At 39.6% G+C, this 23,822-nt stretch overlaps 1 protein-coding gene across 3 annotated transcripts in view; it reads right to left on the reverse strand.

The window, feature by feature from the left end:
• The window catches only part of MOXD1 (monooxygenase DBH like 1), a 53,060-nt gene that overhangs the window by 23,788 nt on the left and 5,450 nt on the right, over window positions 1-23,822 (reverse strand). For 2 of the 3 annotated variants that reach the window (XM_075035724.1, XM_075035723.1), the window contains exons 2-4: window positions 15,036-15,182; window positions 13,423-13,590; window positions 13,213-13,296 (exon numbers count right to left, since the gene is read on the reverse strand). In XM_075035724.1, coding sequence (XP_074891825.1) covers window positions 13,213-13,296; window positions 13,423-13,590; window positions 15,036-15,182 — 399 coding nt within the window. Of the gene's footprint in view, window positions 1-13,212; window positions 13,297-13,422; window positions 13,591-15,035; window positions 15,183-19,956; window positions 19,973-23,822 lie in introns of those variants that run through there. The other variant, XM_075035725.1, reaches the window with a different exon arrangement.

A 23,822-nucleotide genomic window follows, 5' to 3' on the forward strand; every position in this document is an offset into this window, starting at 1 on the left:
ATAAGACATGGGCTTTCCACCTGTTAATTTAACAGAAATCCTATTCTAGTCAACAGGCTGACATCACATGAACAGAGAAACATGAACATGCTTACATTTGCCACTGCCAGGTTATTTGGCTTCAATTTGTCTTCCTCTCTTCAATATTTCCTATTATCCCTTTACCTACTGCACAACTGAGCCTACCACATGTCATTCTTTCTTAAAAAAAAAAACAAGCCAAAATTGTAACATAGTAGAGCCTTGCATCTCAAGCTGCTGATAAGCTCGGTCAAGATACTAATGTACGATGTATTAAAAAGGATGAAAATGCAAACAGCTTAAATGGTCCAAGAATTTAGATTCCCTACAAGGGAAAAACATCTCCAGAAACCTGGAAGTCTTTCTTACTTATTCCTGTTTATCTCCCTTTTTATTTGCTTGGCTCTCTTTGATGTTAACAGCTGTGGTTTGTTCTTCATGCTTGCTTGGGAGAATGATGAAAGTTAGTAAACTATATCCATAGTCTCCCCATAGTGTTCCTGTTAGAAAATATAGCCCACTGCATGTGGGCTGACTTTATTTTTATATATGAAAATGGCAACAGGTTTTTGATCTTGTTGCAGTGATGCTTCTACACTGAAATGTCAAATGAAAAATATGATTTTATTTTTTCTGGCTCAAAAGGTAGCTTCAACTTAATCTTACAGTTTAAAGACACTATGGGATGGTATATTGGCATATAAATGACTCTGAATAAGGCCACAGCCTTACACAATACCTTGTGTACGTAGCTGGTGATGACGCTGGGAAAAAACATTATTCTGTAGTCTCAAAATTGAGAATAAAAATTTGACACAGTATTTTTGTCCTGACGCTGCTGCATCTAAGCGAGGTTCTAGCCTGTGGTTGGTTATTTTATTTACACAAGCTTGCCATGTCTCTGATTAACTCAGACCAAAAAGTGATGGTTGTGAAACCGAGTACTGGCTGAGTTTACCTGAGAGAATTTTTGTAGCAGAAGACAAAGTTATAGGGTCTCTGCTTTCTATACTCATCCTCAGGAAGAACTATTACCTTCTTACTGATTACTCCAGTCTTTGTACTTCTTTCACAAATGTGTACCATGCACATATATTGAAATATTTGTCTGATTTAGAAAAGCTCTCCAAAGGTAGATATGATGTCTTCTTATTAAGAAGCATCAAGGATTTTTTCTGATTTTGTTTTTTCTGCTTTTCAAATGTGTAGTTGTGGAATGAACAAATATTTATCTAAACCAACTCTTTTAAGGTTTCAGATTTTTTCTTCAGAAAAGCAAATACTTAGAATACTTGGCTTAATAAAGTTGGGTCTTTTTCAGAAAAAAACTCCATGTATTCCAGAAAAAACTCAATAATAATACCGTTTTATTTTCATATGAACGTTCTGAAAGAAAAACACCAGTCGTTTGCTGACTAACATTGCTTCTTGCACACAACCCAGAGGTGTGCTGAGCAAAAACTCAAGAGCTGGAAATATGCCTCTGAGCTGGGGTAGGCGTCTAAGTCCATGACTCCAGGGCAGACCCGAATTTTAACCCTAACAACCTAACAGCTATTTCACATCAGTAGAAAAGCCTGCCTAGGCCAGCATCACATCTGGGACACTAATCTGCTGCAGACTTTCAGCCTGGAGTTCAGGCATCCTGGGGTCAAGCGGGGACCACCCTCCCAGTGCCCCCACCCCACCCCATCTGTCAGAAAGCATTAAATTAATGCCACAGAATAGTTACAGCTGAAAGAGATACCTCCAATGCTCAACCGGCTGCAGCCTAGCATGGACTAGCTGCCATAATCTTTCCCAAGATCAGCGGTATCATTTGCACATACACAGCTAAGTGCCCATTTGTTTTCCCCACTGTACAATCCAGATCCTAAATTCAGCCATCATTACTAACAAAGCCCTTTAACTCGCCCTCTGTCCCAAGTGCTTCAGAGTTTATACTGTGCCGCCTACTTAGAAAGGTGTATTTTTTGGTGACCGAATTGCAGGAGGCGGAGTAAAGCCACTGTTCCTGGTTCACCGGTGGTCATCTATGTACAACAGGGAGCATTACTGCTCGACTTGAGTTGTCCTTCAAATGTCAAAATATTCACCCAAATTGTTTTCATACACATTTTTCACATCTTCCAGCTGGAGGAAAATATAACCTGTATAGTTAGTGACATATCTTGATTCTCATATTTTAATAAAAAAAGAGATGGAGATGAGAAAAAGGCCCAGCAACAGCAACCATCCCTACCCCCAACCCCATAATGTGATTAGGTAAGGTTTCTTTGGACAATGGAAATTTCCCAGACCAAAAACAGAGGTTCCATACAACTTAAGGCATTGAAATTTGCATGATTCCTCCTTAATATGTGTGGAGGTTTTTTTTCCAAAGTGAGATTCAAATACAGGACATAATCCCAAGTCGAAATAACAGTGCTGACTTATTTATTTATTTAAGCTGTATTGTAGGCATTTAGGTTTAACTGGCTTTGGGTACACTTTAAAAAGCATAACAAAAATTCTAACATCACTGTGGAGTCCTTACCACATGAATGGAAAAACTTATTCAAAGCACAGATATTTCCTGTTCTTGGTGTAAAGAAGAAAGGATTTGTTAACACAGTGAGTGCATTGTTCAATGAGGGCTCTTATTTAAGTTTTATTAGTATACCACATTAAGAAGTAATTACCATACCTCCGTTTTAAGCTGCTGAATTTTTGTTGGAAAAGAATACATACTTTCAGGTAAAAGTTACTGTTGCTGTGCTGTTAGCCTGGAGAGGAGGCTATATATCTAAATTCACACAAGTCTTTCTGTCCCCACATACCACTGTTAATGATTACCCTGTACGTCCAGAATTTCTACAGGTCCGTGTGCAGAACAACTTAACTATTTTAAGTAGGAGAGAGGAATCAAACAACACAATAACCAATAAACCCAAACATTTACAAATGAGAACTAGAGATGGATTTAGGGTTTCTTGTTCTCTCTGCCATCAAGTCCATGCCCAAATTCTTATTCCTAATTAATCACCTGGAACTCCGCCACTCAAAGAGTTTCAGTCCTTAAAGGCATGCAGTAATTTAAACTAAATCCAAAAGAAGTATACCTCAAAGAAATATTCATAAAACATTTTTTTCTGCCTGAGGTATGTCTGAAGATTTAAGATAACTCGTTTAGTAACAGTTAAAAAGTATAACCCTGAGGAGCAATCTGATAAAAAGCCCAGGTCAAGAAAAAACATGTTTCATTCAGTTATGCTTCCTGGCAATACACTCATTGCACTCTTAAGCAGCAGAAACACCGGCAGAGTGGTTGCGGTATTGAGTGTGGCCATAGTCTCTCAACACAGTTGACACACTCCAAGCAGAATTAATCAGCAATTAATCAGCAACATCATTACTTTCTTGTGAAAACAACATCACAATAAAGTAATATGTAACCAAATACGTTTCAGATCTAAAGCCAAAATGGGTAGTCTATAAAGAGTTTATATATATCAAGAGGAACATGTAACTTTAATAGTCTAAAGTCAACAAAGGTACTCCCTTTTGTTCATGAAATCACCATTCATGCACAGCGATGTCTATCTATTTCTTCGAGATGACAATGGAAGAGGCTTTAATTTTATTGTACGACTGCAAAACATTCTCTTCAATAGTATAGCTTAATAGCATCGTACTTTTTCTCCTCCTGCTTGGGAGTGAATGTGCAGCTTTGCCTGATGACAGAGCACATAAGAATTTACAGCGTGTCCATTTCTTGTTTTACACATATTGGGGTATACTGATAGGAAACATGTTTCCTGACAAGGAAATGCTGACTTCTGTGAAGGACTACCGAAAGGGAACACACATGAGAAAGACCTTAGGCATTGAGATACTGAGCTTATACAGGAGTCACCAACCTGGGCACTCTGGCACATAAAGCTGAAAGGAAAGCATGGGGTAAAATAAGCACAAGTCTCATGATTTTGACATGACGCAGCCTCCTGAGTCAGCAGACCAAATCTCAGGAGCTATTGCTCATAACCCTCTAAAAACTTATATTTACAGGCTTAACATACAAACATGAGATGGCTTACAGAATAAGTGCAGTTAGGTAATGCCTACATTAATACTACGATTTCCACATTTTCTCACCCCAAGCCAGATCCTGGTACCCTTGTGCAGTGCTTCAACACCCCTCAGCGGCACCCGTGAAGTCACACAACAAGGGCCATTTTCAGATGACCTGATTCTTTGAAGTCACTTGAGAATACTGTATTAAAATCATACTATATTAATTCTCTAGAAACCAAAAGTGTAATTGGCACTTCATAAAACAGAAAGACACAGTTTCAGTCCAAGCAATTTAAGAGATAGTAATAGAAAGGTCACTGAAATGAGAGGATGGAGAAAGGAGACTAAAGAGCATTAGTTTGCAATTTATAATAATCTGCTTAGATACTTATGTTTTCTCAGGTTAGGGTTGTTTGGGGGTTGTGTATTTTAGTTAGATTTAAGATGCAAATTATTTTCATACCAGGTGAATCTTCACCTCAGTCTTGGTGCAAAGCAAAACTATTCACCATCTACCTGTGGTTCAGCTGTCATCTGCGTGGATTTCGATGTCACGCATGCTATGTGTGGATGTGGTGGAGTGGTATTGTCTGACTATTGTCTGTCTATTTTTCCACTGTTATTAATGTTCTTTCTTTCTATTTTACCCCTGGGAGTCAATGAATCTATGCTCTGGACATAGCTGTGACTACTGTGCATTGCAAGTGGAAGCAGAGATGGAGAGGGTATCACAACGTCATTCGGTAAGAACTAACCCCGCTAGCTAATGCTGGGGTTGCAGAATGAGAGGTCAGTACAGAACAGAAACACTTTAAACAGTTCGATCAGAAATGAAATTTCTTCTCCATTTAAATTACGTTGCAGCAGTTAAATGTAGCCTTACAGAAAGTTTGCTTAAGATGCTGCCACTACGTGACTTGTCTGAATTATAAAGTTGATCTTAAGAAGCAATGCCAAGACACTAGCAGGACCAAGGCAGGTCTGTTCTGTGATCCATCCAGACACTCACCTCACACCATGCAAGCCCCATCAAGTCAGATTTTACTACCTATGAACCTGCTGTTCTGCTATTTGCACAGAAGATGCTTTATAATGGCTCATCTAAGGCCCAATTCTACTCTGAAATATTTTACTACCTGCTATGATAAGAAGCGTTTATCAGTTGGCTGCAGACAATTCCTAGACATAATTTTCTTATCTTTTCAGTGCACTACCTAATCACAGGCTTACTCTAAAACCAGACACAAAGCTAAGGATGAGGAAGAAGAAACAGAGACATGATACAAGACAACATGGGGTTAATCAATAGCAATCCTCTCCTGAAGATCACCCCACAAATCATCTCAGAACTGGAAGGTGAAACACAGAGAGCTTCACAAAAACTGTACCCTCCCCTTCTCCATGCTCACTATTGGTCATATTTTAAGTTAAAGCTCCTGTCACCTCACACTTGTATGTAACTAGAAATTACATAACTTCTGACTTTCATTTAACCAGAAAAATCACATAAAATACATATTTTCCAACCACATGCTGGCATAGTCAATACATTGCCATAATGGACGGATGTTTTAATTTAAAAAAGAAAAATCAAAGAAACTGGATTAAATTAATTAGATGTTCAAGTTTGCTGATGACAGAAGTGAAGTAAATTATTTTTGCATACTAAGTATGGAATAAATAATGCAGCAATAGCATTATTATTCTTATACATTCTTATTGTAAAGAATTACAAGTGAAACGAAAGAAGACTACCGCAAAATAAGAATATGTTTCACTAAAAAATATAAAGTTTGGTGTGACAGTAAAATCTGTGGTCATATGTATTTTCATCTTTGATCACAGAATGAAATAATACATGAAATAATTTTACATACGAAATAGTTTAGCAGAACATGAGAGAAGACAGTATTTCAGTTATTTCCCAAGACAGTTGCTTCAGAAACTTAATTTCCAGCCAGTTCAGTTATACGATTCTTTAACACTGCAAAGCCTAATGGGTCAATTCAGGCTTGCACTGAAGAGACAGCCCTTCAGATCAAAGGGCAGATAGCTTACAAGCTCTGCAGCATAAGATATCATTCGGTTGCCAATCTAATTTACCGAGGCCGAAATTGCTTTGCTGGGGAACATACAGGAAAATACAGAACATTTGTTTATGTCAGGCTGCATGATGCAATTTGCTAGAGTTATCACATTTAGCAAAACATAAAAGTTCAAGCCAGAGAATGACAAGCAGTTACTGTCTGGTATCCCTCAAGTTAAAAATCAGTGCCCTCATTTAGGTACTGAAGGCTACAAGCTGCCCTTCTGGCTTTCAATCAATCGGTCTCTTAAACTGGAGTCCCTTTGTATTTTCACACTGGGGTCTTTGGTATTACTAAAGCATTCCACTGTCAAAAAGCAGAGTTACCCTTGGCAACAAGTTTTTTCTGAGTTTTTACTTCCTTATCAGAGATTGCCCTGAAACTGAACATGAAGATTAACTAGCAGCTGCTGGTGTGCTCCAATACAGGCCTTTCTTCAATTGAAAAGAGGCTCCCTTTCCTAAGGAGATCAACAATGGAAAACTTCGGTGCTTATATAAAAACATGCCCAACGTAACGCTTCTCATTTAATGCTAAATAATTAAGTTTTTCCTGGAAATATGCTTGGCCTGTTTTCACTAGTCACATCTTAAGTTCAGTGCCAAAAAATTACACAAGGTTGTGGTTGAGAAAAATCCATTTTTCCCAAAGGCAAATTAAAAGAAAAGTATTATTTGCAAATTTTGCTCCTACCTATCACAATCTCTTCTCTCCCCTGACCATTGTGGTGGGACCTGTCTCCCTTGCTTCATCCATCCAAGAGCTACGTATCTAATACAGGCTGGTTATCTGGGTTCTCTCATCTGTCAATAGAGAGAGACTGAGCCATAACAGGGGATGACTGAGCTCACATATTTCAGACACGTCTTCTAAGATGATACAAATGCCTATTTTTGCCACTGTAAGGTCATTTAAGCAGCTGGCTCAGACCTGTAGATAAGCCCACTTAGATGAGAGGAAGCCCATCGTTGCGGTTGGAAATTTACTGTCTTTAATGTGTTGCCCAAGTTTAATTTATTGTACTTAAGAGCTACTGTATTTTGACCACCTAGCCTAATCCTCAGCGTGGGGCTTCTTCCCCATTTCAGCAGCGCTAAACCTGCTCACTCCAGTCTCATAAGCAGGTTCAAACAATGCACACAAAAGCAGTGCTTTATACAGGAATCCAAATGTTTAAGAGCTTACAAAAATGCAACCTACTATCCTCCTTTCCAATGCCAAATGCCCTCTAAAACTGGGTGTCCCACTAAAAAAGTTCTCTTACAGAATCTGAGGTACTTTATGCTCTTGAGCACAGCCACATCGCAGCCCTTCTGCCAGTACTTCCTCTGACTATACTAGATTCAAAAAAACCCAGAACTGCAGGAAAATGAGTAACTCTTCAAGAAAAGACATGTAGAAAGAGCTAAATGACCCTACTACCCAATTGTATTTGTTATTTTACATAAACTGTTTTTCCTACTCTTAATAGTGAAATTCAGTGTCTGACATGTTTTTGCCTATGGGATTATTACTACTGAAGCATGGGAACTACTTTCCCTGAGGAAAACACAGTGTATTTCAAAGAAATTAAGAAAATATAGAGGGAAAATTTATGGAGTGTTGAAACTAGCACAGACATGCTATACACTGAAGCTGAAAAGCTTCACACAACTCGATTATGGCACGCCTGGCATGTAGAATATACATACCACTCCTTCACCCGTATATACTGTAAATTTTCAGAAGTTTACACACAGCATTAAACAATTTGTCAGGTGTAGTGGGAGACCACAGGTATAGAGAATTCACAGAAAAGTCTAGAGACAGTAGAGGAAATACTCTATCTCAAGGTTTTTAATTGCAGCAGAAAAAACAGTGGAGCACATGGGAGACCTGCGGTTAATGTGAAGCCAAAATAATGAATCTTTAGCAGATGCAGTTATATTAATAAGCAATACAATTAAATTAAACTAACAGAAGCCAGAGTATTGAAACCTAAGCTAAAGACAGTAATTAAAAAAAGCTGTATCTGTAGAACCACAAGTAGAAAGAGCAGTAAAAACAAGCTTTGGACTTAAAGCAAAAGCTGTATTTACTGAAATAGTGGGAAGTATTTCTTATGAATGTGAAACAAATTTTCACTTTCATGCTGCTGCTAAACGTCTGCATGATGCCAGCTCACAGTAAGCGAGAAATAAATTCAGCAAATAGGCAGGAAAAAACAATCATCAACAAACAGCCTTACAAACTGTGAAAGTACAGAGAGGCATGTCAGCACACACATTGAAAACCATGAAAATCAGACCTCTCGGCGGTACAAGAATTAAAGGATTTCAGAAGAGGCAGTGTGCTGCCACTGAATAACTTGCTTTTTTTGATTTTAAACTGAAAGAGCAATAAGAAACAGACTTTTAAAGTGGGCAATTGGCAAGAGGGGGGTTGCTGCAGAGACACCCCTTTTCGGCGTGTAGCTCCTCCGGGTAAGCCCCTCTGCTCTGCCAGCCCCTCTGCTCTGCCAGCCCTGGCGCGGCAGGGACTCTGCCCGCGAGGGCTCTCCACACCCAGGGAGCTGCCCTCAGCGTGGCTTCAGCTGGGAGACAGAAACCTTTTCATGCAGAGGTCGGTGCACGGACATGCCTGCGTGTCTGCTCCACCAGCGGGTCCCCCCTCCCTCCCGCTGAGAGGTCCTGCCAGAGCAGAGGTCCTTCCCCAGGTGCAGCCAGTGAAACCAGAGAACTTGCTCTAGGGATGTGATTAAGAGGCACGTTCAGGACCAGCCAGAGTAACGATATTTACAAAGAACTGCAAAAATCCTAGCAAGAAAAAACCTTAAACCCATCTCCAGAAAGTCTGGGCTAATAAATGGAATGCTTTTTTTTCTAAGCAAGCTACTTCTGAGAAAGCTGCTGGCTAACTTCCGTATGTGAGAAAAATAAAAATCCCTAGGGTAGCGAGCCTGAGGTACATACCACGGCCTGAAGCTCAAAGCAGCAAAAGAGGCCAAGGCACACGTAGCTGCAGGAGAAGTTTGCAGCCAGGCAGCAACGGGCACTCTCCCATGGGAGGAGCAGCCAGGGTCCATCGCTCCAGGACCACCACAGAGCCGTCCTGCAAACAGCTGATTTGAAGATAGGCGATTGCCTGCTATTACCTCCCAGCAATCCCTTTCATCTGTTCTGCATATTGTTACTTTCAAAATTGACCTATTACCCCGATAATTGGTTCTGTTAACAAAAAACATATGGGAGGGAAAACCTGAAGAAGTTTAGCACATTTTCAAGCAGCCACCACGCAGCCAGGTAGACAGCTTGAAGCTGAGTGATGCACAAAACCAGCTCGGTGCCTGGTATGGCTTGTAATTTGGGTAACTCTTATCACTATTATGCCCAGCTATTGAGAAATCATCTTATTTTGTTTTATTTCTTAGCAGGCATAATGTTACTATGAGTTATTTCTTTGGGAGTTCCCAGAGGCATCAGAGAAGATCTCGTAACAGAAGGCATTGTAGGAACATGTAGGAAGACACAATCTCTTCCCTAGGGAAGAAGCTGCAAAAGATATGAAACAAAGGAAGATTAAACAGAGAAGTCCTAACCCTGGCTGGATGCCCTGTTATCACAGTGAAGCTCTGCTCTTCATTAGTAAATGCAGCATAACGAGAAATTACTTATCCATGTCCTTATTCTACCTATGAGATTAACACAAGATTACAATCTTATCTCTTGCACAATTTACATGTCATGTAGTGCAGCTTGATCAAGAACAGTCAATGAAAATATGCTGTTTCTCATTACCTGAGGTTCTTGGAAAGTAGCATGAATATTATGTAAAGTGAAAGAAAAGACATAAGGCCTTATATAATTTACCTTCGACTGGTTTTGAGATCTCTTATGCTAGTTATTTCTTTATCTTGTGCTAACAGAAGAACCCAGGCCTTGCAATCGCTACCCAGACAAGGCTTTTGATTCACTTCAAATCACAAGCTTGCTCATGCAAGCAATCAGGTGGAGGACTGCACCTGAGCTACCTGGAAGGCAAAGGCAGCATTATTGGGACATCCGCAAAAAAAGTTTCTCATTGCCAGACAGTCATTCAATTTGGGGGACTTCTTTTTCCATGAGAAGAAAAAGCACAAAAGAGGAAAAGGACGTGTTCTGGGCACTCTCACTATGCAGCATCAGAAAAGTTTTATTTGTATAAGCGCCAGTCTCGTCCCATGGACTGATGGCTCGTTTCCACCTGGGGGACTTCTGGTGTGCTCCTGGCACGCACCCTCTGGTTGAGTTTCACCGAAAGGGATTCAGTTCACGAGCTCCATGGCTGCTCCATGGCAGTCACCACGCCAAAGTAAGCAAGAAAAACGTGAAGATTCACTTCAGAAGCATGCTTCTCATCCAAACTAAAACACTAAAGTAGATGCACCCTAAGACCAAGTGTTCTCACTTACCCAGCTGTTGCACCACTAGATTGTATTTACAAAATATATTTGTAAATGCTTTGAATATGTTCTGCCTGACAGCATATAGTTACTCTTTTTTAAAAATAATGCACGGTCAATGGAAGTTAAAAAATCCTTTTTAATTCGGAATCTAGATTCAGAATCTGGCATTCATTAACCAGAGATGATTAAAAATCTTGGTCTCTACCTTTAATGATAGGTCTAATTTTTTTGCACACTGTCTCCTTCATTAAAATGTGCTTTCCTGATGAAACTGATATATAAAAAAATACGTTATTACAAAACACTCAGAGCAATTTTCAGGAAGAAAGGAATGACAGAGAACAGCTGAACAGTATGAAAAAAATTCTTATTGTGGCCATTGCACCTACTTGAGACTCCAGATCATCAGCAGATTTACACATAATGCACACCTTAGCACACACTTCCATGGTGCTGATGGCACATATTGTCCAACAAGGGCTGAACTGCTCTTAAGTGCTCCACAAAATCATACAGGAGGACAGAAATGGCCAAAGTCAGCTCACATGTACGCTACTTAAGTAGACTGAATTATACCAGAGACAAATCTGCACCATTTTCTAAACTTTTTTTCTGTCTGTAAAAATGAGATGTGTAGGTTTGTATGAAAATAGTGCTACAGAAGGAATCCAGAATCAACATCTGTGTAAGTATTTAAATAACACAGACAGTTTGATCAGGGCAACTAATTCATCTGTCCTCCTTTTGTGAAATTCAATCTTTGTTTGCATAGCTAATATCCTCCTGAGTAGCCATAAGCCCCATCCTTTGTGTATCAGTAGGCTTTAGGAAATGTTTAATCAGTTTGTGGGAGTGCATAGATACAATTCCACAACAACCCTCTATGTGTCACCTACAAAAGTCACATATATGAAAATATAAGTTGTGCCCCTGAAAAGAAATGCTAAGGAAGTGTTCCTACATAATTCTTCTCTCTTTTTATAATCTTTTTTCTCTCTCTAAACTTTTTTTAAGTGGCAAGATGAAATTTGTTTGCTTTTCTGAAGGTGGAAAATTGCTAAGGATTCTACTCTAATGTTTAACTTTACAAAAAACAAATAAATTGCTGGTTTCAAAATATGATTTCTAAAATTATAATATTCTTTATACATCATCATAAAAATAAAGAATATAAAACTATTCTGAAAGTACACTAGTCAGTGTATTTCTGAGCTAAAATCATGTTTCAGCTTCAATCAACCACAATTTTTTTTTAAATGAGTAACTGCATGTGCAGTCAGGCAAAACATTTAAAAACTAAATTCAGAAACTATAAATAATAAATAGTTCCAGAGAACTTTTTAGCAAAACAGCATGTATCTACAACTTCCACCAAACTTAACATGGAAAGCACGATTCTGATACTACCATTTTGAAGCTCTCTCACTTGAAAGCAGAAAGCTAGGAATCCCAACAAACATACTGTATTACAAGCAAATTCTGCTTTTCATACAGATCTGTGAAAGTAACTGTCACAAATTTCAAATGTGATTAAAGATCCAGTACCTGAAGGCAGAAATTTGGACCTTGCAATTCTTCATTCTGATAAAGTGCAGAAATGCACAGTACTTCAGGATAACTATAGGTATTTCTCAGACATACACTGGAGATCACATGTTAAGTTCTCTGAGTTAATTTAAAATTTCAGTCTTACTGAATGCATTGGAGAAATATGACTGACAATAATCCAAAAAATGGAACAGATATGTATACTTAATTCATGGGTTCAAAGAAAGGTAAAAATGAGGGCCAGAGCTATCTCACTGTGCTATCTTAAGCAGTTTAGAACAATAATAATAAGTTGTTCTTTTAGGAGGTTTTCAGTATATTGCTCCTTGGAAGGAATGCGAGAACTGTCTTTTCCCCAGCACTCTTAAGCTTTCCATTCCAAACTGAAAGAAACGTTAGAAAATGTGTTATAGGAAAACATTTTTATGCATGTGGGTTTTGAAATCACCTTGGATCCCACTGAACCTTGTGTGGATGTTTACAGGTTTCATCTTAATGTTTAAATAAACTACAACATCCATCTCTTTTTTCATAATATTTGGCTTTTACACAGCGAAGATAACGGAGTCTGTGCTCACGTGATGTAGTGTGGCATAACTCCACTGTGGTCATCACAAGAGAGGTCACTGGAATCAAATAAGAACTTGGCCCTTTATTTGAACAAACTTCACCATTTAATTATTTTTTAATCTAAAATTACTGTCTGTTAAAAGAAATTCATTAAATTCCTATATAAAAGCAGAAACTTGATGGAACATGCTTTTAGACAATTTTACTTAAGTCTTTGCCAGAAATGTTTACAGACAGAAACAATTTTCAACCTCATCTTCTTAAGGGAGAGAGGACATAGGGCAAGAGAAAGGAAGAAGCTCTGTCACCGCACGTGCTGGTTGTCAGGGCACACCAGAATTGGGTCCTGGGCACACACACACATACACCTGACCCATGTTTGTGAAGACAGACAAGAGGTCTTGCTTTCATTCCACTAAGCAGTGAAACAAATTTCGAAAGTGCAAGAATTGATTTGAAGCATAATCGTTATCTGAGCTCCTCTAAATTTGCTCGGTCTGAATCACTCACCTTCGTCACATGATGCTTTTCATGTTGTACAGGAATCTTAAACATTTGGCACCAATATGTTGTATCCTTATCTGGTACAGGCACCTGTCTTAATAAAAAGGGCAAGAACACCATATTATAAAAGTCACATTACCTTGCTGTGGAAGCCCAAAGCTTTGGCTGCCACCTTATCCCCAACTCCACATAAACCCAAAACCCGGAGTAACTTACGTCTTTGTTTGTCAAGTCAAAGTATGGCAAAGAGGCAGATAAGACTTCTTCTTTCTCAGGATTCAGTAAACGTAGACTCTTTGTACCACGATTAGACCCATGGTAATTTTGACCTGCTTCTCCCATGTCTTTGTGGTGGTAGGCCCATATTACTCGCACCGTGCTCTCCTAAAACAAAAACCAAAACAAACCACAAACCAAAAAGTCCATAAGGAATAGGAATAATATCTTCCTTACATAGTTCACATAAATCCTATTATAGATATGATGTAGGTGTTGCTGTATTTGAACAACGACAATGTATACCAGAGGAGCAGTCACCTACTGACACAATTTTGCCTATAAAATTAATAATGTTTTATACTCATAGGGTTCATTGGAGATATGCAGAAGTTGAATCTGTCTCTGATGGATTCCTTCACTAAAGTCGTGAATTTAAATCATATCTGCAAATAGCAGAACAGAGCCATAAAGAAGTAACCAACTAAATGCATGAAAATTTTTCTTCCAGACATATCACTTATTTGGCCAGCAAACAGAAGGTTTCCCCCCAAAACCTTTTCCAGGCTCAGCTCTGTAAAGATATGAATACTTCTGTGAACTGCTGTCCTTACATGCTAGGGAAGATAGACATTCAATTACAGAACAGATTTACATCTTAAAAATCAATCTACAGCCACAGCACAGATCAATTCTCTGTAAACCATTCTCAGATTGCAATGATCACCCTTCAGACAAAGTACTCTAATAAATCCTGAAGTGTCCCAGAATGTTAAATTATACTGAGAATTTGGAGCAGGTGCGAAAACCATAGATCCATTGACTGCCTGAAAATCTGGCGGTTTATACAGCTGTGGTTTGCTTCCTGCATCTTTCAGGTCCTCATGTTGTTATTATTGTGTAAATTGTGAAAACATAGACAATGAAAATAATTTTGAACTACTGTAGCAATGCTTACAAAGTGAGTAGTAAACAACCCAAAGCATAGAAAGCCTTGCAAATCTCTCTAACCTATCTGTCATTTCCAATACAGAAGACATCAACTTCATATAATTTAAAATTATGCTTAGGAAACAGTACAGCAGTCCTTAGGGCAATACAAGAATTTACTGTTAAAAGTACGCTACCATGGAAAGAGTTTTATGATAAAACACTTCAACTCCTCAATTTTGAATAAAGAAACAAAACAAATATATACTTTGAATATATCTATCTGCTCCAAACTTTTTTAAAAGTCTATCTTTAAGTTGAATTACAAGTTAGTGTCAGACATAAAAAGTGTTTCTCAAGCTGGCAACTGTGGGATATGGGACTTTATGGCCCAGAAGTACCTGTTTCAATCCTGTGTTCACTTGGTGTGTTAGAAATTAGAGAACATAATGCATTAAAGTAGAAGGACAAAGAAAGCTGAAATTAAAATAGAAGAGCCTAATAAAACTAGCACAAATATTTTACCTGGTTAACTTAAGTTGACCAAACATGTTTTGGAAAGTGAATTTCTCTAATTCTGTTCTTTTACTAAGATGAGGTTTTAATAAACAGCTTTGTAACCACGTATGCATTTGGCCTATATTAATTACTTCATCTCTTTACATATAGACAGAGCCTCTTACCGTTATGCTCTTGTCATTTGCGTCACAAGTGTGCAGTTCTCTGCTAAAAGCCAATATTGTATGTGTACTGTTTTCCATGGCATATTCCAGATGGTAATCCTGTTGAGGGTCCTTTTTTAGTACTCTGTTTTCATCCGTAAAATAATCCTGTTGAAAAGAAAAGGTGGCCCGTTATTAAAATCTAATATTAAATTAAAAATGAAACTTTATGCCCAATTCTGAAGCCCCTTAAAACACATCTTTATGTAAAATGCTGAAGTACCAGAGTTTTGTATCAAATGATAAATTTGAGGCAGCACTGAACTCTTTTTATTAGAAGTCTCCAAGAAAGCAAGTCTCCTTGATAAGCAGCTTAAAGAATGTCTTGAGCAACTTTAACAACACACTGCTTGTACGTAACTGCAGAAATAAAGGCTGTACCCGACAACCAAGAAGCCCAATTTATCTTAACTGGGATGTTGTGAACTTGGGGAGAAATTACAGAGAGAACGAACTTCACTTAATATTCACATCAACACTATTGTCCTTCCCTCTTTTCCCGACTTTCTCTTTGTTTTTCTCTTCCCCACAAAAAGCAAACCTCTTGAATGAACATGGACCGGAACCAGAAGCCCTGTGGCTTAACTAGCACGAAAAGTGCTCAGTTCATCCAAAAGGTGCTGGGCTGGGGTTAGGTTGGGGTTTTGGGGGGGGTGGAGCAGTTTGTAAGAAAGCCGCTCCCCGCCCGGGGTTCAGCAGAGGCGCGGTACAATGGAGGAGCGGCTGCAGCGAGGCCGAGCCATTAACCTCCTCACCCCGAATTCCTGCGGCCCCGCGCAGCTGGGAGCCAGCCCTCCCTCTCCTCCCACCCTGGCCACCTGGAAAGGGCTGGCCGCCGCCTCAGACGCACCTCCTCTGGGCGCCCTCCTTGGGGTTTTAGGCTGTTTCTGCCCGGTTTGGGATGGGGAGAGGGGCTTCTAACTGATAGATATATTTCTTACGCCCAACAGGCTACAGGCAGACACCATTAATTGTGCGGTGTCCTTGGCAAAATAGTGCAGCGCCGGCTGTTCCTGGAAGATGTGTACTTCTGTAGCTATTTGGACCTCCATTCACTTTTAGAGAGATTTCTAGCTTTCCCCTTTTGTTAAAGTGGAGGTTACCAAGCTGAAAAATTGTAAAATGTTATGTCCAAGTATTGTGATACCAGTAAAAGTAGCTGATATCTTAGTAATTCCCCAAAGGATCATTTAGGAGCTGTAATCTTAAACTTAACCCCACCCTAGAAATCTGTGTGTGTGCAAGAGACCACGTGCACACCAGTCAGAGTTCACAAGCTGGTCCACCTTTTATGGATGTACAAATAACTGCATGCCCAAACATTTCATTAAGGTACATTAATTTGGATGAAAATTTGTATAAAACTATCTCAGTCATGATGCAGTTTCAAGGAAGAAAAGGGTAAAAAGCTGACCATTTTTTATCAGTACGGAAATATTCCGATTTAATTCTGACTTGCCAAAACTAGTGAAACTGTTTGCATTTTTTTCAGTTCTGGAATAAATCTAAATCTCAAAATGTTGAAAGGTACCGAAAAGAGTCCTTCTTCTCCTGTCAGCACTTCTCACAACTACAAAGGAATGAGTACATATGTGAAAGGGTACACACATGGAAAAATAATCACACAAAAGAGCAGAAGAGGTGTCTGGGACCTGAAGTTGTATGCTGAAAGAAAGGGGACTGATGAGTTATGTTTGTATAGAGGAAGAATCTTGGATTTGCTTTTCCAGAGGGGAATAATGGGCCTGTTCTGGGACGGTGCTTGAAGATGGGTACTTTATGTGATACAAACACTCCACTTTAACCCTGCATCAGAGCTTGGGAAGAGGTAGTGTATGTCTATACGCAATACCATCTCTGCACTGAACACACTCCTCTATGGAATCTCTGCTTCCACCTTAAAAATAGTAAGGGCTTGTCTGGACAAGAAATGTAACCTTGTGAACACCAGCTTTTATTAAAGTGAGATATCCTTGCTGAAATGTTACATTAAATTGGAGGCAGGCACCCTTGTACTAGGAAAAGCACCCACACATTGAATTATTGAGGAATACAAATTCAAGAACAGCTTTTCCTCACGCGAACAGGTTGAAAGTCTGCCTGAAACTGCTGTGAAGGAAAGCTCAGAAATGTGAAGCACAGTTAGGTGTGCACACTCAAATATTTTGCTGGTCAACTTCACCTTTTCTCAACCAGTCTAGAGGACACAGCTGGAACAAAATACCTCTTGTGATATAGCCCTGACTTTCATGAGCCTGCGGGGAAAATGCAAAAATAACTCAAAGAAGTTGTGTAATTAAGGTATTAGCTCAGATGTGCCTCGATAACGTGATTGTCGGCGTAATTATTTCATTCGCCTGGATGACGGTCAAAGACAGGTCACAGCTCTGGCTCACTGCCAGGGGCTCATTTTGTTGCTGCTGGCGAATGCTTTGGGGAAGGTGGCCCCAAATCCCAGGTCCCAGGAGAGGACCACACTGCTCTCCGCGGGAGAAGAGCAGCGCTGGGAGAGCCGCGCTGGGAGAGCCGTGTTGGGAGAACCGCGCTGGGAATGCCGCGTTGGGAGAGCCGTGCTGGGAGAACCGCGTTGGGAGAGCCATGTCGGGCGCTCGCAGTGCTGCCTGCCCAGGCGCTCACTGCCTACCCCTGCTGTCGATGCAGAACAACACCTCGCTCAGTGACACACCTTAAATTATTTTGTGGGTAGATGCTAATCTGACCAACTAACATTAATCTTTCCCATGTGAAAATTTCTGTGAATTAATGAATTCCTTGCCTCTACTTACTTTCTCTGCCTGATACGCGCCACCTTGAAACAGCCCTTGAATATCGGGGTGCTGAGAATACCTGGGAAGCAAATTTATGTAGTGCCCAGGAAGCAGAGATGTCCATTTATTCCCCAGATCCTACAACTCCACTGGGCGCAGGGGGACTACCCTAGAGGAATCAAGTGTGAGTATGCTTGCCAGGAGCTATTTAGGAGTTAGTGAACTGCCTCTATTACTGGTTTTACTTCCTTTGTTGAAAATTATCCAGACGTTCATCACAAAAATAAAATCAAATAATGTAACAAAAAAATTTCTGAACAGCTCAGAATTTGATTGCTCAACTCTCACATGAAAACGGTTTGTTTACCAGCTTTAAAACAAAATAAGGCCACATTTCCAAGGAAACATACTCATCTATTTCTGTTCAAAGAGAAGATTTTAAGTCAAACTACACAGACTTTGCTCAATTTACTCATCAGAGCTTAAAAACCTTTAAGACGTGTTTGTGTACAAAACGTAATGAACAAAAGGAGGTTATCAAAAATGAAGACACACTGACAAACTGTGATGCCACATCCTTTTCAGGAGCATCTTGGAAAAGTAAGAAGTTAGTTGCAGATATATCTACATAGATATATGTCTGTATCTTTATATATCTCCTACGCTTCATTTCAGAGTAGAAAAATAAGAATAAAGTCCTGCTCCCATGGTACAAATGCAATCAAAACCACCACATTTGGACAGCCTTCACTCCACTGAAGTCCTTGTGTCTGGTCAAAGGAGAAAGCTGGCTACCTCTGAAGGCCTTTGAAAAGTGACAGTACAGAGGATGGATCCACCAGAGACCAGAGAAAGGACATGAGGCAGCTGGGCTTCAGCTGAACTGAGGGTATCTAAACATTGTTCAAAACTCTCTCAGGGCCAGACTGCTGTAACACAGAACTCATCTAAATTCACAAGTTTCACTCATTTAATTCTGTAGAGAAAGGGGTGTGACGTTTTCAGCAGCAGAATTACAGTGCTTCGATATCTATCACAGATGGTCTGAAACGTGCCTCGTATTGGAACAGTTTATCCTTCCTACCAGGTAGGAAAAGGCTCTAATGTGGCGTCCTCTTTTACACAGATTTGTTTTTTTCAGCCCATACAGTTAGATAGAAAACCTGTGTCTTTTGTAGGATAAATTACACTGATACAAGTCCCCCTGAATTTCATGGGGTCCCAGCAGAGAACTACGATAATTATCAAGTCCTTCAAACTGAATTCCTGAAACTCTCACAGCACAAACCTGACAACATAGATTTATGGACTGATTCGGCACTTGCATCCAGATTCTTCAGTTTCTTATACACACAGAAGTATAGACCATGCATTAAATGAAGATAAAGTTTTCAAATTTCACATCAGCTTTACAGAAGTGCAACCATTACAGAAAGAAAAGATAAGGGTGAGACTATTATATTTTTCTAGAATGAGTATGTTATTTTGGTTATTTAAATAGTAAGTGTTTAAAAAAGTTTCAGAAGTGTTACTGGTCATGCTACATAATAACAAATATGTTATTTTTATTTCAGAATTTGCTTACGTAAACTGTTTACATGTGAAACATTTAAATTTTCTGTCCTCCCTTTGATAATATTGCATAAAATGGCATTTTAAACTCTGGACTAAGTTGTGCAATCAGTCAAATAATTGGGTATCTCCTTCCTCACATTACCTAGAAGTTGAAACAACATATGGAAAATGAAAAATCTTCCTGACAATACAAGTTATTTTATGTTCTTTTCCAGATGTGAAGCCGATCATGTTATACTGTTTTTCAGATCCCACTGACCTCTCTCTTTCTTAAAAAAAATGTTTTGCGGCATATATGGTTTCTGATTGCTGCTCTACAAGCAGTCGGGAAGAATAATTTCTTAAGGATGTGAAAAGAGGCTGGTTTCTCCTTCGAGAATGTAAGCACAGCTGCAGAGGGAAGCCTAACCCCAAAAGCACCACCAGCTGTCATCGCAGATTTGAGCAGGTGTTTATGGGACTCCCTCCCCAGATCTTTACAATGTACCAGATTGTTTTGTTTATGATATCCATTTCCCATCCTAAATTATATACAGTACCTTTCAACCTCAGGCAGCATAAAATAACTCGCGAACTGCGGCCCCGTCCAGCAATCGCCTTGCAGGCTCGGCTTGCGAGCAGCTCTGCCGCCCTGATTTATACATGCTGCCCTTCTCTAACTGGGAGGTCGCTGCCATTTCAGCAGCGATTTAACACTTACGAGCAAGTAAAGCAGCAAGCCAGGAATGGGAAATGAGGGAAAAACAAGCTGTCTTGCAGCTAGTCTTCACCTATGGTCTGTAGCCAACCCATGCAGTTTTGAACATCCCCAAACTACCCAAACTGACGTCTAAGACCAGGGCTAAAGACAAGTTTGGCAAAGGAAGCGGGAAGCTGTAACCAAGAAGAAAGTTGGCGCACGAGAGGATCTATCTGAGTATAAATAGGATGGATAAATTGCTACAGTATGCAAAAGAACTGACCAAAACGTTTGTTTGAAATAAGCACCAAGCTATGCCTTTCCGGGTTTCCAAAAAAATAACTGTGGTTAACATTTCTCTTTTTTATTGTTGCATTCAATTTAGATGGAATCCTGCTGCTCATGGTTCCAGCACACACTGGATGTTACCACCAAAAAGAAGCTGGTTTTACACTGTATTTGGCAAGAAGCAAACAAAGCATGAGTTTACAAATAAGCAAACCAAACTTTTTTGCATCCTCAAATAAACTGCAGCTTGAGTTTCAGGCAAAGATCTTACTATGCTCTTAGGGAAAAGCAGAGCCCACCCACAGAAAACTGACATGAAGCAGGAGTCTGAAAGCATCACTGCTCTGTATAAGAACACCTTGAGAGCATTCCAGTTGACCGATCTAATCTTGGGATTGGCCGCAAATGAAACGATATCCACAGAAAGCGTACAGCAACAGCAATCAAGCAGTTGCAAGAAGGTCCTAAAGTAACTGGGATAGGTAAATTCAGTTGCTGCCCTATGAGCAGTCTGTAATTAATGTACTGATTTTTTTTTAATTTTTTTTTTTTTTTACCTACGCAGAAGATTAGCATGAAGTGATTCAGTCCTTGCTAGGAAGCCTGGATCTCACTCACACCGGCAGTTCCGAGAAGCTGCGCACAATTCCTGGTACAAGCCCAATTAAACTGGCTGAATTACACTGGAGTAAATATGGATTATTTACGTCAGGTGTACTACTAACTTTGACAAGGACAGAAGATTTTTATCTCTAACACATAACTGTGGGTGTGTCTGCATTTTAAATGCAGACATACACATATACACAAAAAAAGACATACATTTTCCACTTGTGTATTTACAGAAACAGATAATGCATCTCTGTGTGTGTACATGTACATATATTATCTTTCCAAAAAGAGGGTGTGCAATTTTTTACACATGAAATGCAATTACTTACTTAGAGACATGTCTTTCCTCATTCAAACTGTAAGTCAATTGAATACACTTCAGTGTATTTCTTGTATCTAGTTAAATGCTGCCTGGGGCGGCTTCCCGGTAGCCTACAGCCAGCAGTAACAACCCTTGGTTTCTGTGGCATTCCTGGGAGATACAAAAATATTGCTTTCTCCACGCACAAATGAAAAACACTGAAATGTGGAGAGCTCTCTAACTTACCACACAAAGGTGTAAGAAGCACGAGTGGTTAGAAGTTGAAATATGACATTGCTTATTGGCGTGGATAATTTGACTTTGCAGCAGAGTCCCGAGAACCTATCCGAGTCTTTACATCAAGAATAAATGTTGATTTAAGAGGTTATATTCCAGTTATATCACAAGCTATAAAGCTAGATTAAAGGCTGTCCTAACACAAACAGACTAGACAAAACATGTAGCAATATGTTTTAAGGGAAAGAAAACCCGTAAGTAGGAGACACTGTATGATCCAATCTCACAACTGTACTTTATCACAAGGAACATTCCTTACACAGGAGCCACATTTAACCAGGACAAGTTTTCTTGTTTTAATTACTTTAATTACTTCAATTATGAGGAATTTTTAAAAACATTTAAGGGATTTTCAAGCACAACTAATTAGTGATACTTTTTCCCAAAATTTCTGTAGGTGCCTTAGAAAATCTCGCCCCTTCCCTCTCCTATTTCTAAGATACTTGTTTCTATTTATATTAAGAATTAAATCCTTCCCCCATTATTTTAAGCCTTTGCATCACTCCCGGTGGCTAAATTTCCATCCTGCCCCAGGTAGTTATTTTGGGGGAGCTGTAAGAAAATTTCATTTTCTTGGTGTTCCCAAAATCCAAAGGGCAACGCTAAAAAATACCAAAGAAAATACCATAAAGAACAAAAAAACCTTGCAAGACAGCCCCCCAAAGCCCGCAAAATACAAGAGCTACAGAATTCTTCTCATCTTTTGTTCACCAACTGTTGCTTCCTTGTCCTAACTATTGTACCTCTGAAAGGGAACTACAAAGCCCCCAGCCAGTGGAGATGTACACTGGAGTGTCTCTTTATGCCCCACATCGAAGCCAAGAGGGACTCATTAGTCATCTGGAGACTTTGCCCCAATGCCCAAAGGCATGAAATACCTCCAACAGAGCACCAACTGAGATATGTCAGTGTGGCACTCACTTTGCATCTCTCTCTTGGTGCCTTTCAAGTTGTTTTCTAAACACTTCTTTTGTTGCTGTTGGCATGAGTGCACTTAAAAGCAGCATATCGTTAAGTACAGAGAATGCTCACTGTTTTCTGTCCTTTAAAATCTCTTCCAAGTACTTCCCTATGAGCAATTAAGCTAACTCTATGGGATACATTTGATAACAGATATTCTTTAGCTTGGGTGACAGTTAACAAGCAAGGCTGTAATGAATAATAAAGCACTTTTTAGTGACACACAGTCCCTATTCACCCTGAGTAGGGACTATTTTTGTGCAAGTTCAACAGAAGATTCTAACAATGCAACCCTCTTGTATAACTTGCACAAAATAGGCATTCATCAAGGAGGATTACTCTCCCCAAAATGGGGCTCTCAGCAGCTACGTGCTGTGGGTGGGGATGCACAATTCCAGACAGGGGTGGAGACCAAGGAAAAGGCATGGGTCTAGCATGAAAAATGCATGCTGTGTCAATTCATAAGCACAAAAGAGATGCATTTAAAAAAAAAAAAAAAAGAAAGAAAAGAAAAAAAAAAAGGGAAGAAAGAAAACTAGACGCAAAAGCTAAGGCTGCCCCAAGAACTTTTACAAAGAGTAACACATGCTGCAAGCGACCATGGCAAAATCTCAAGGTAACATTTTGCTAACTATGAACTCTCCTTCCAAGGCCACCCCCTCTCTATAGAGACAAAGGCAGCTCCCAGCTTTCCAACACCAGCCCCCACTGGTATCTTCTACTTGTTCTCAAACACGCTCACCCAAACCACACATAATCTGCCATTCTGTCACCACAGGGCTCTCAGTAACATGCGAGAATAATTTGTTCAATGATCTCCCTCTTCTTCTCCTTCTGCTTGGTAGAGGTGCCTCCCTCACGACAATACAGGAAAGCTATGCATGTATGTATATATGTATTCACGCTACGTCCTCTACATCCTCCCAAAATATGTCTAGGTTCCCATTCCAAATACTGAACTTCTGAAATGTTACGACAGTAAATGCATAATTCTCCCATCATTTGAATGCTCTCCAAAAAACTACTCTGGTACACCATGAAGGTTTGGTCTTCTTCCCTCACGACATTGTAACACTTTTCAACTTGATGTATTTAGAGAGAACTAAACCTCAGACTTTCAAATCATTTTAGTCTTTGCTTATGTCAGACAACCTTTCAGCTTAAATACAGCTCAAACACCGGAAAGCAAACCAAAACAAATAACTCATTACACCCAAGTTCAGGATACACCTAAAAACTAAGAAAGTAAAACCCAATCTCAGCTATCC

The sequence above is a fragment of the Buteo buteo genome, chromosome 9, assembly GCF_964188355.1.
Source record: "Buteo buteo chromosome 9, bButBut1.hap1.1, whole genome shotgun sequence".
NCBI lineage: Eukaryota > Metazoa > Chordata > Aves > Accipitriformes > Accipitridae > Buteo > Buteo buteo.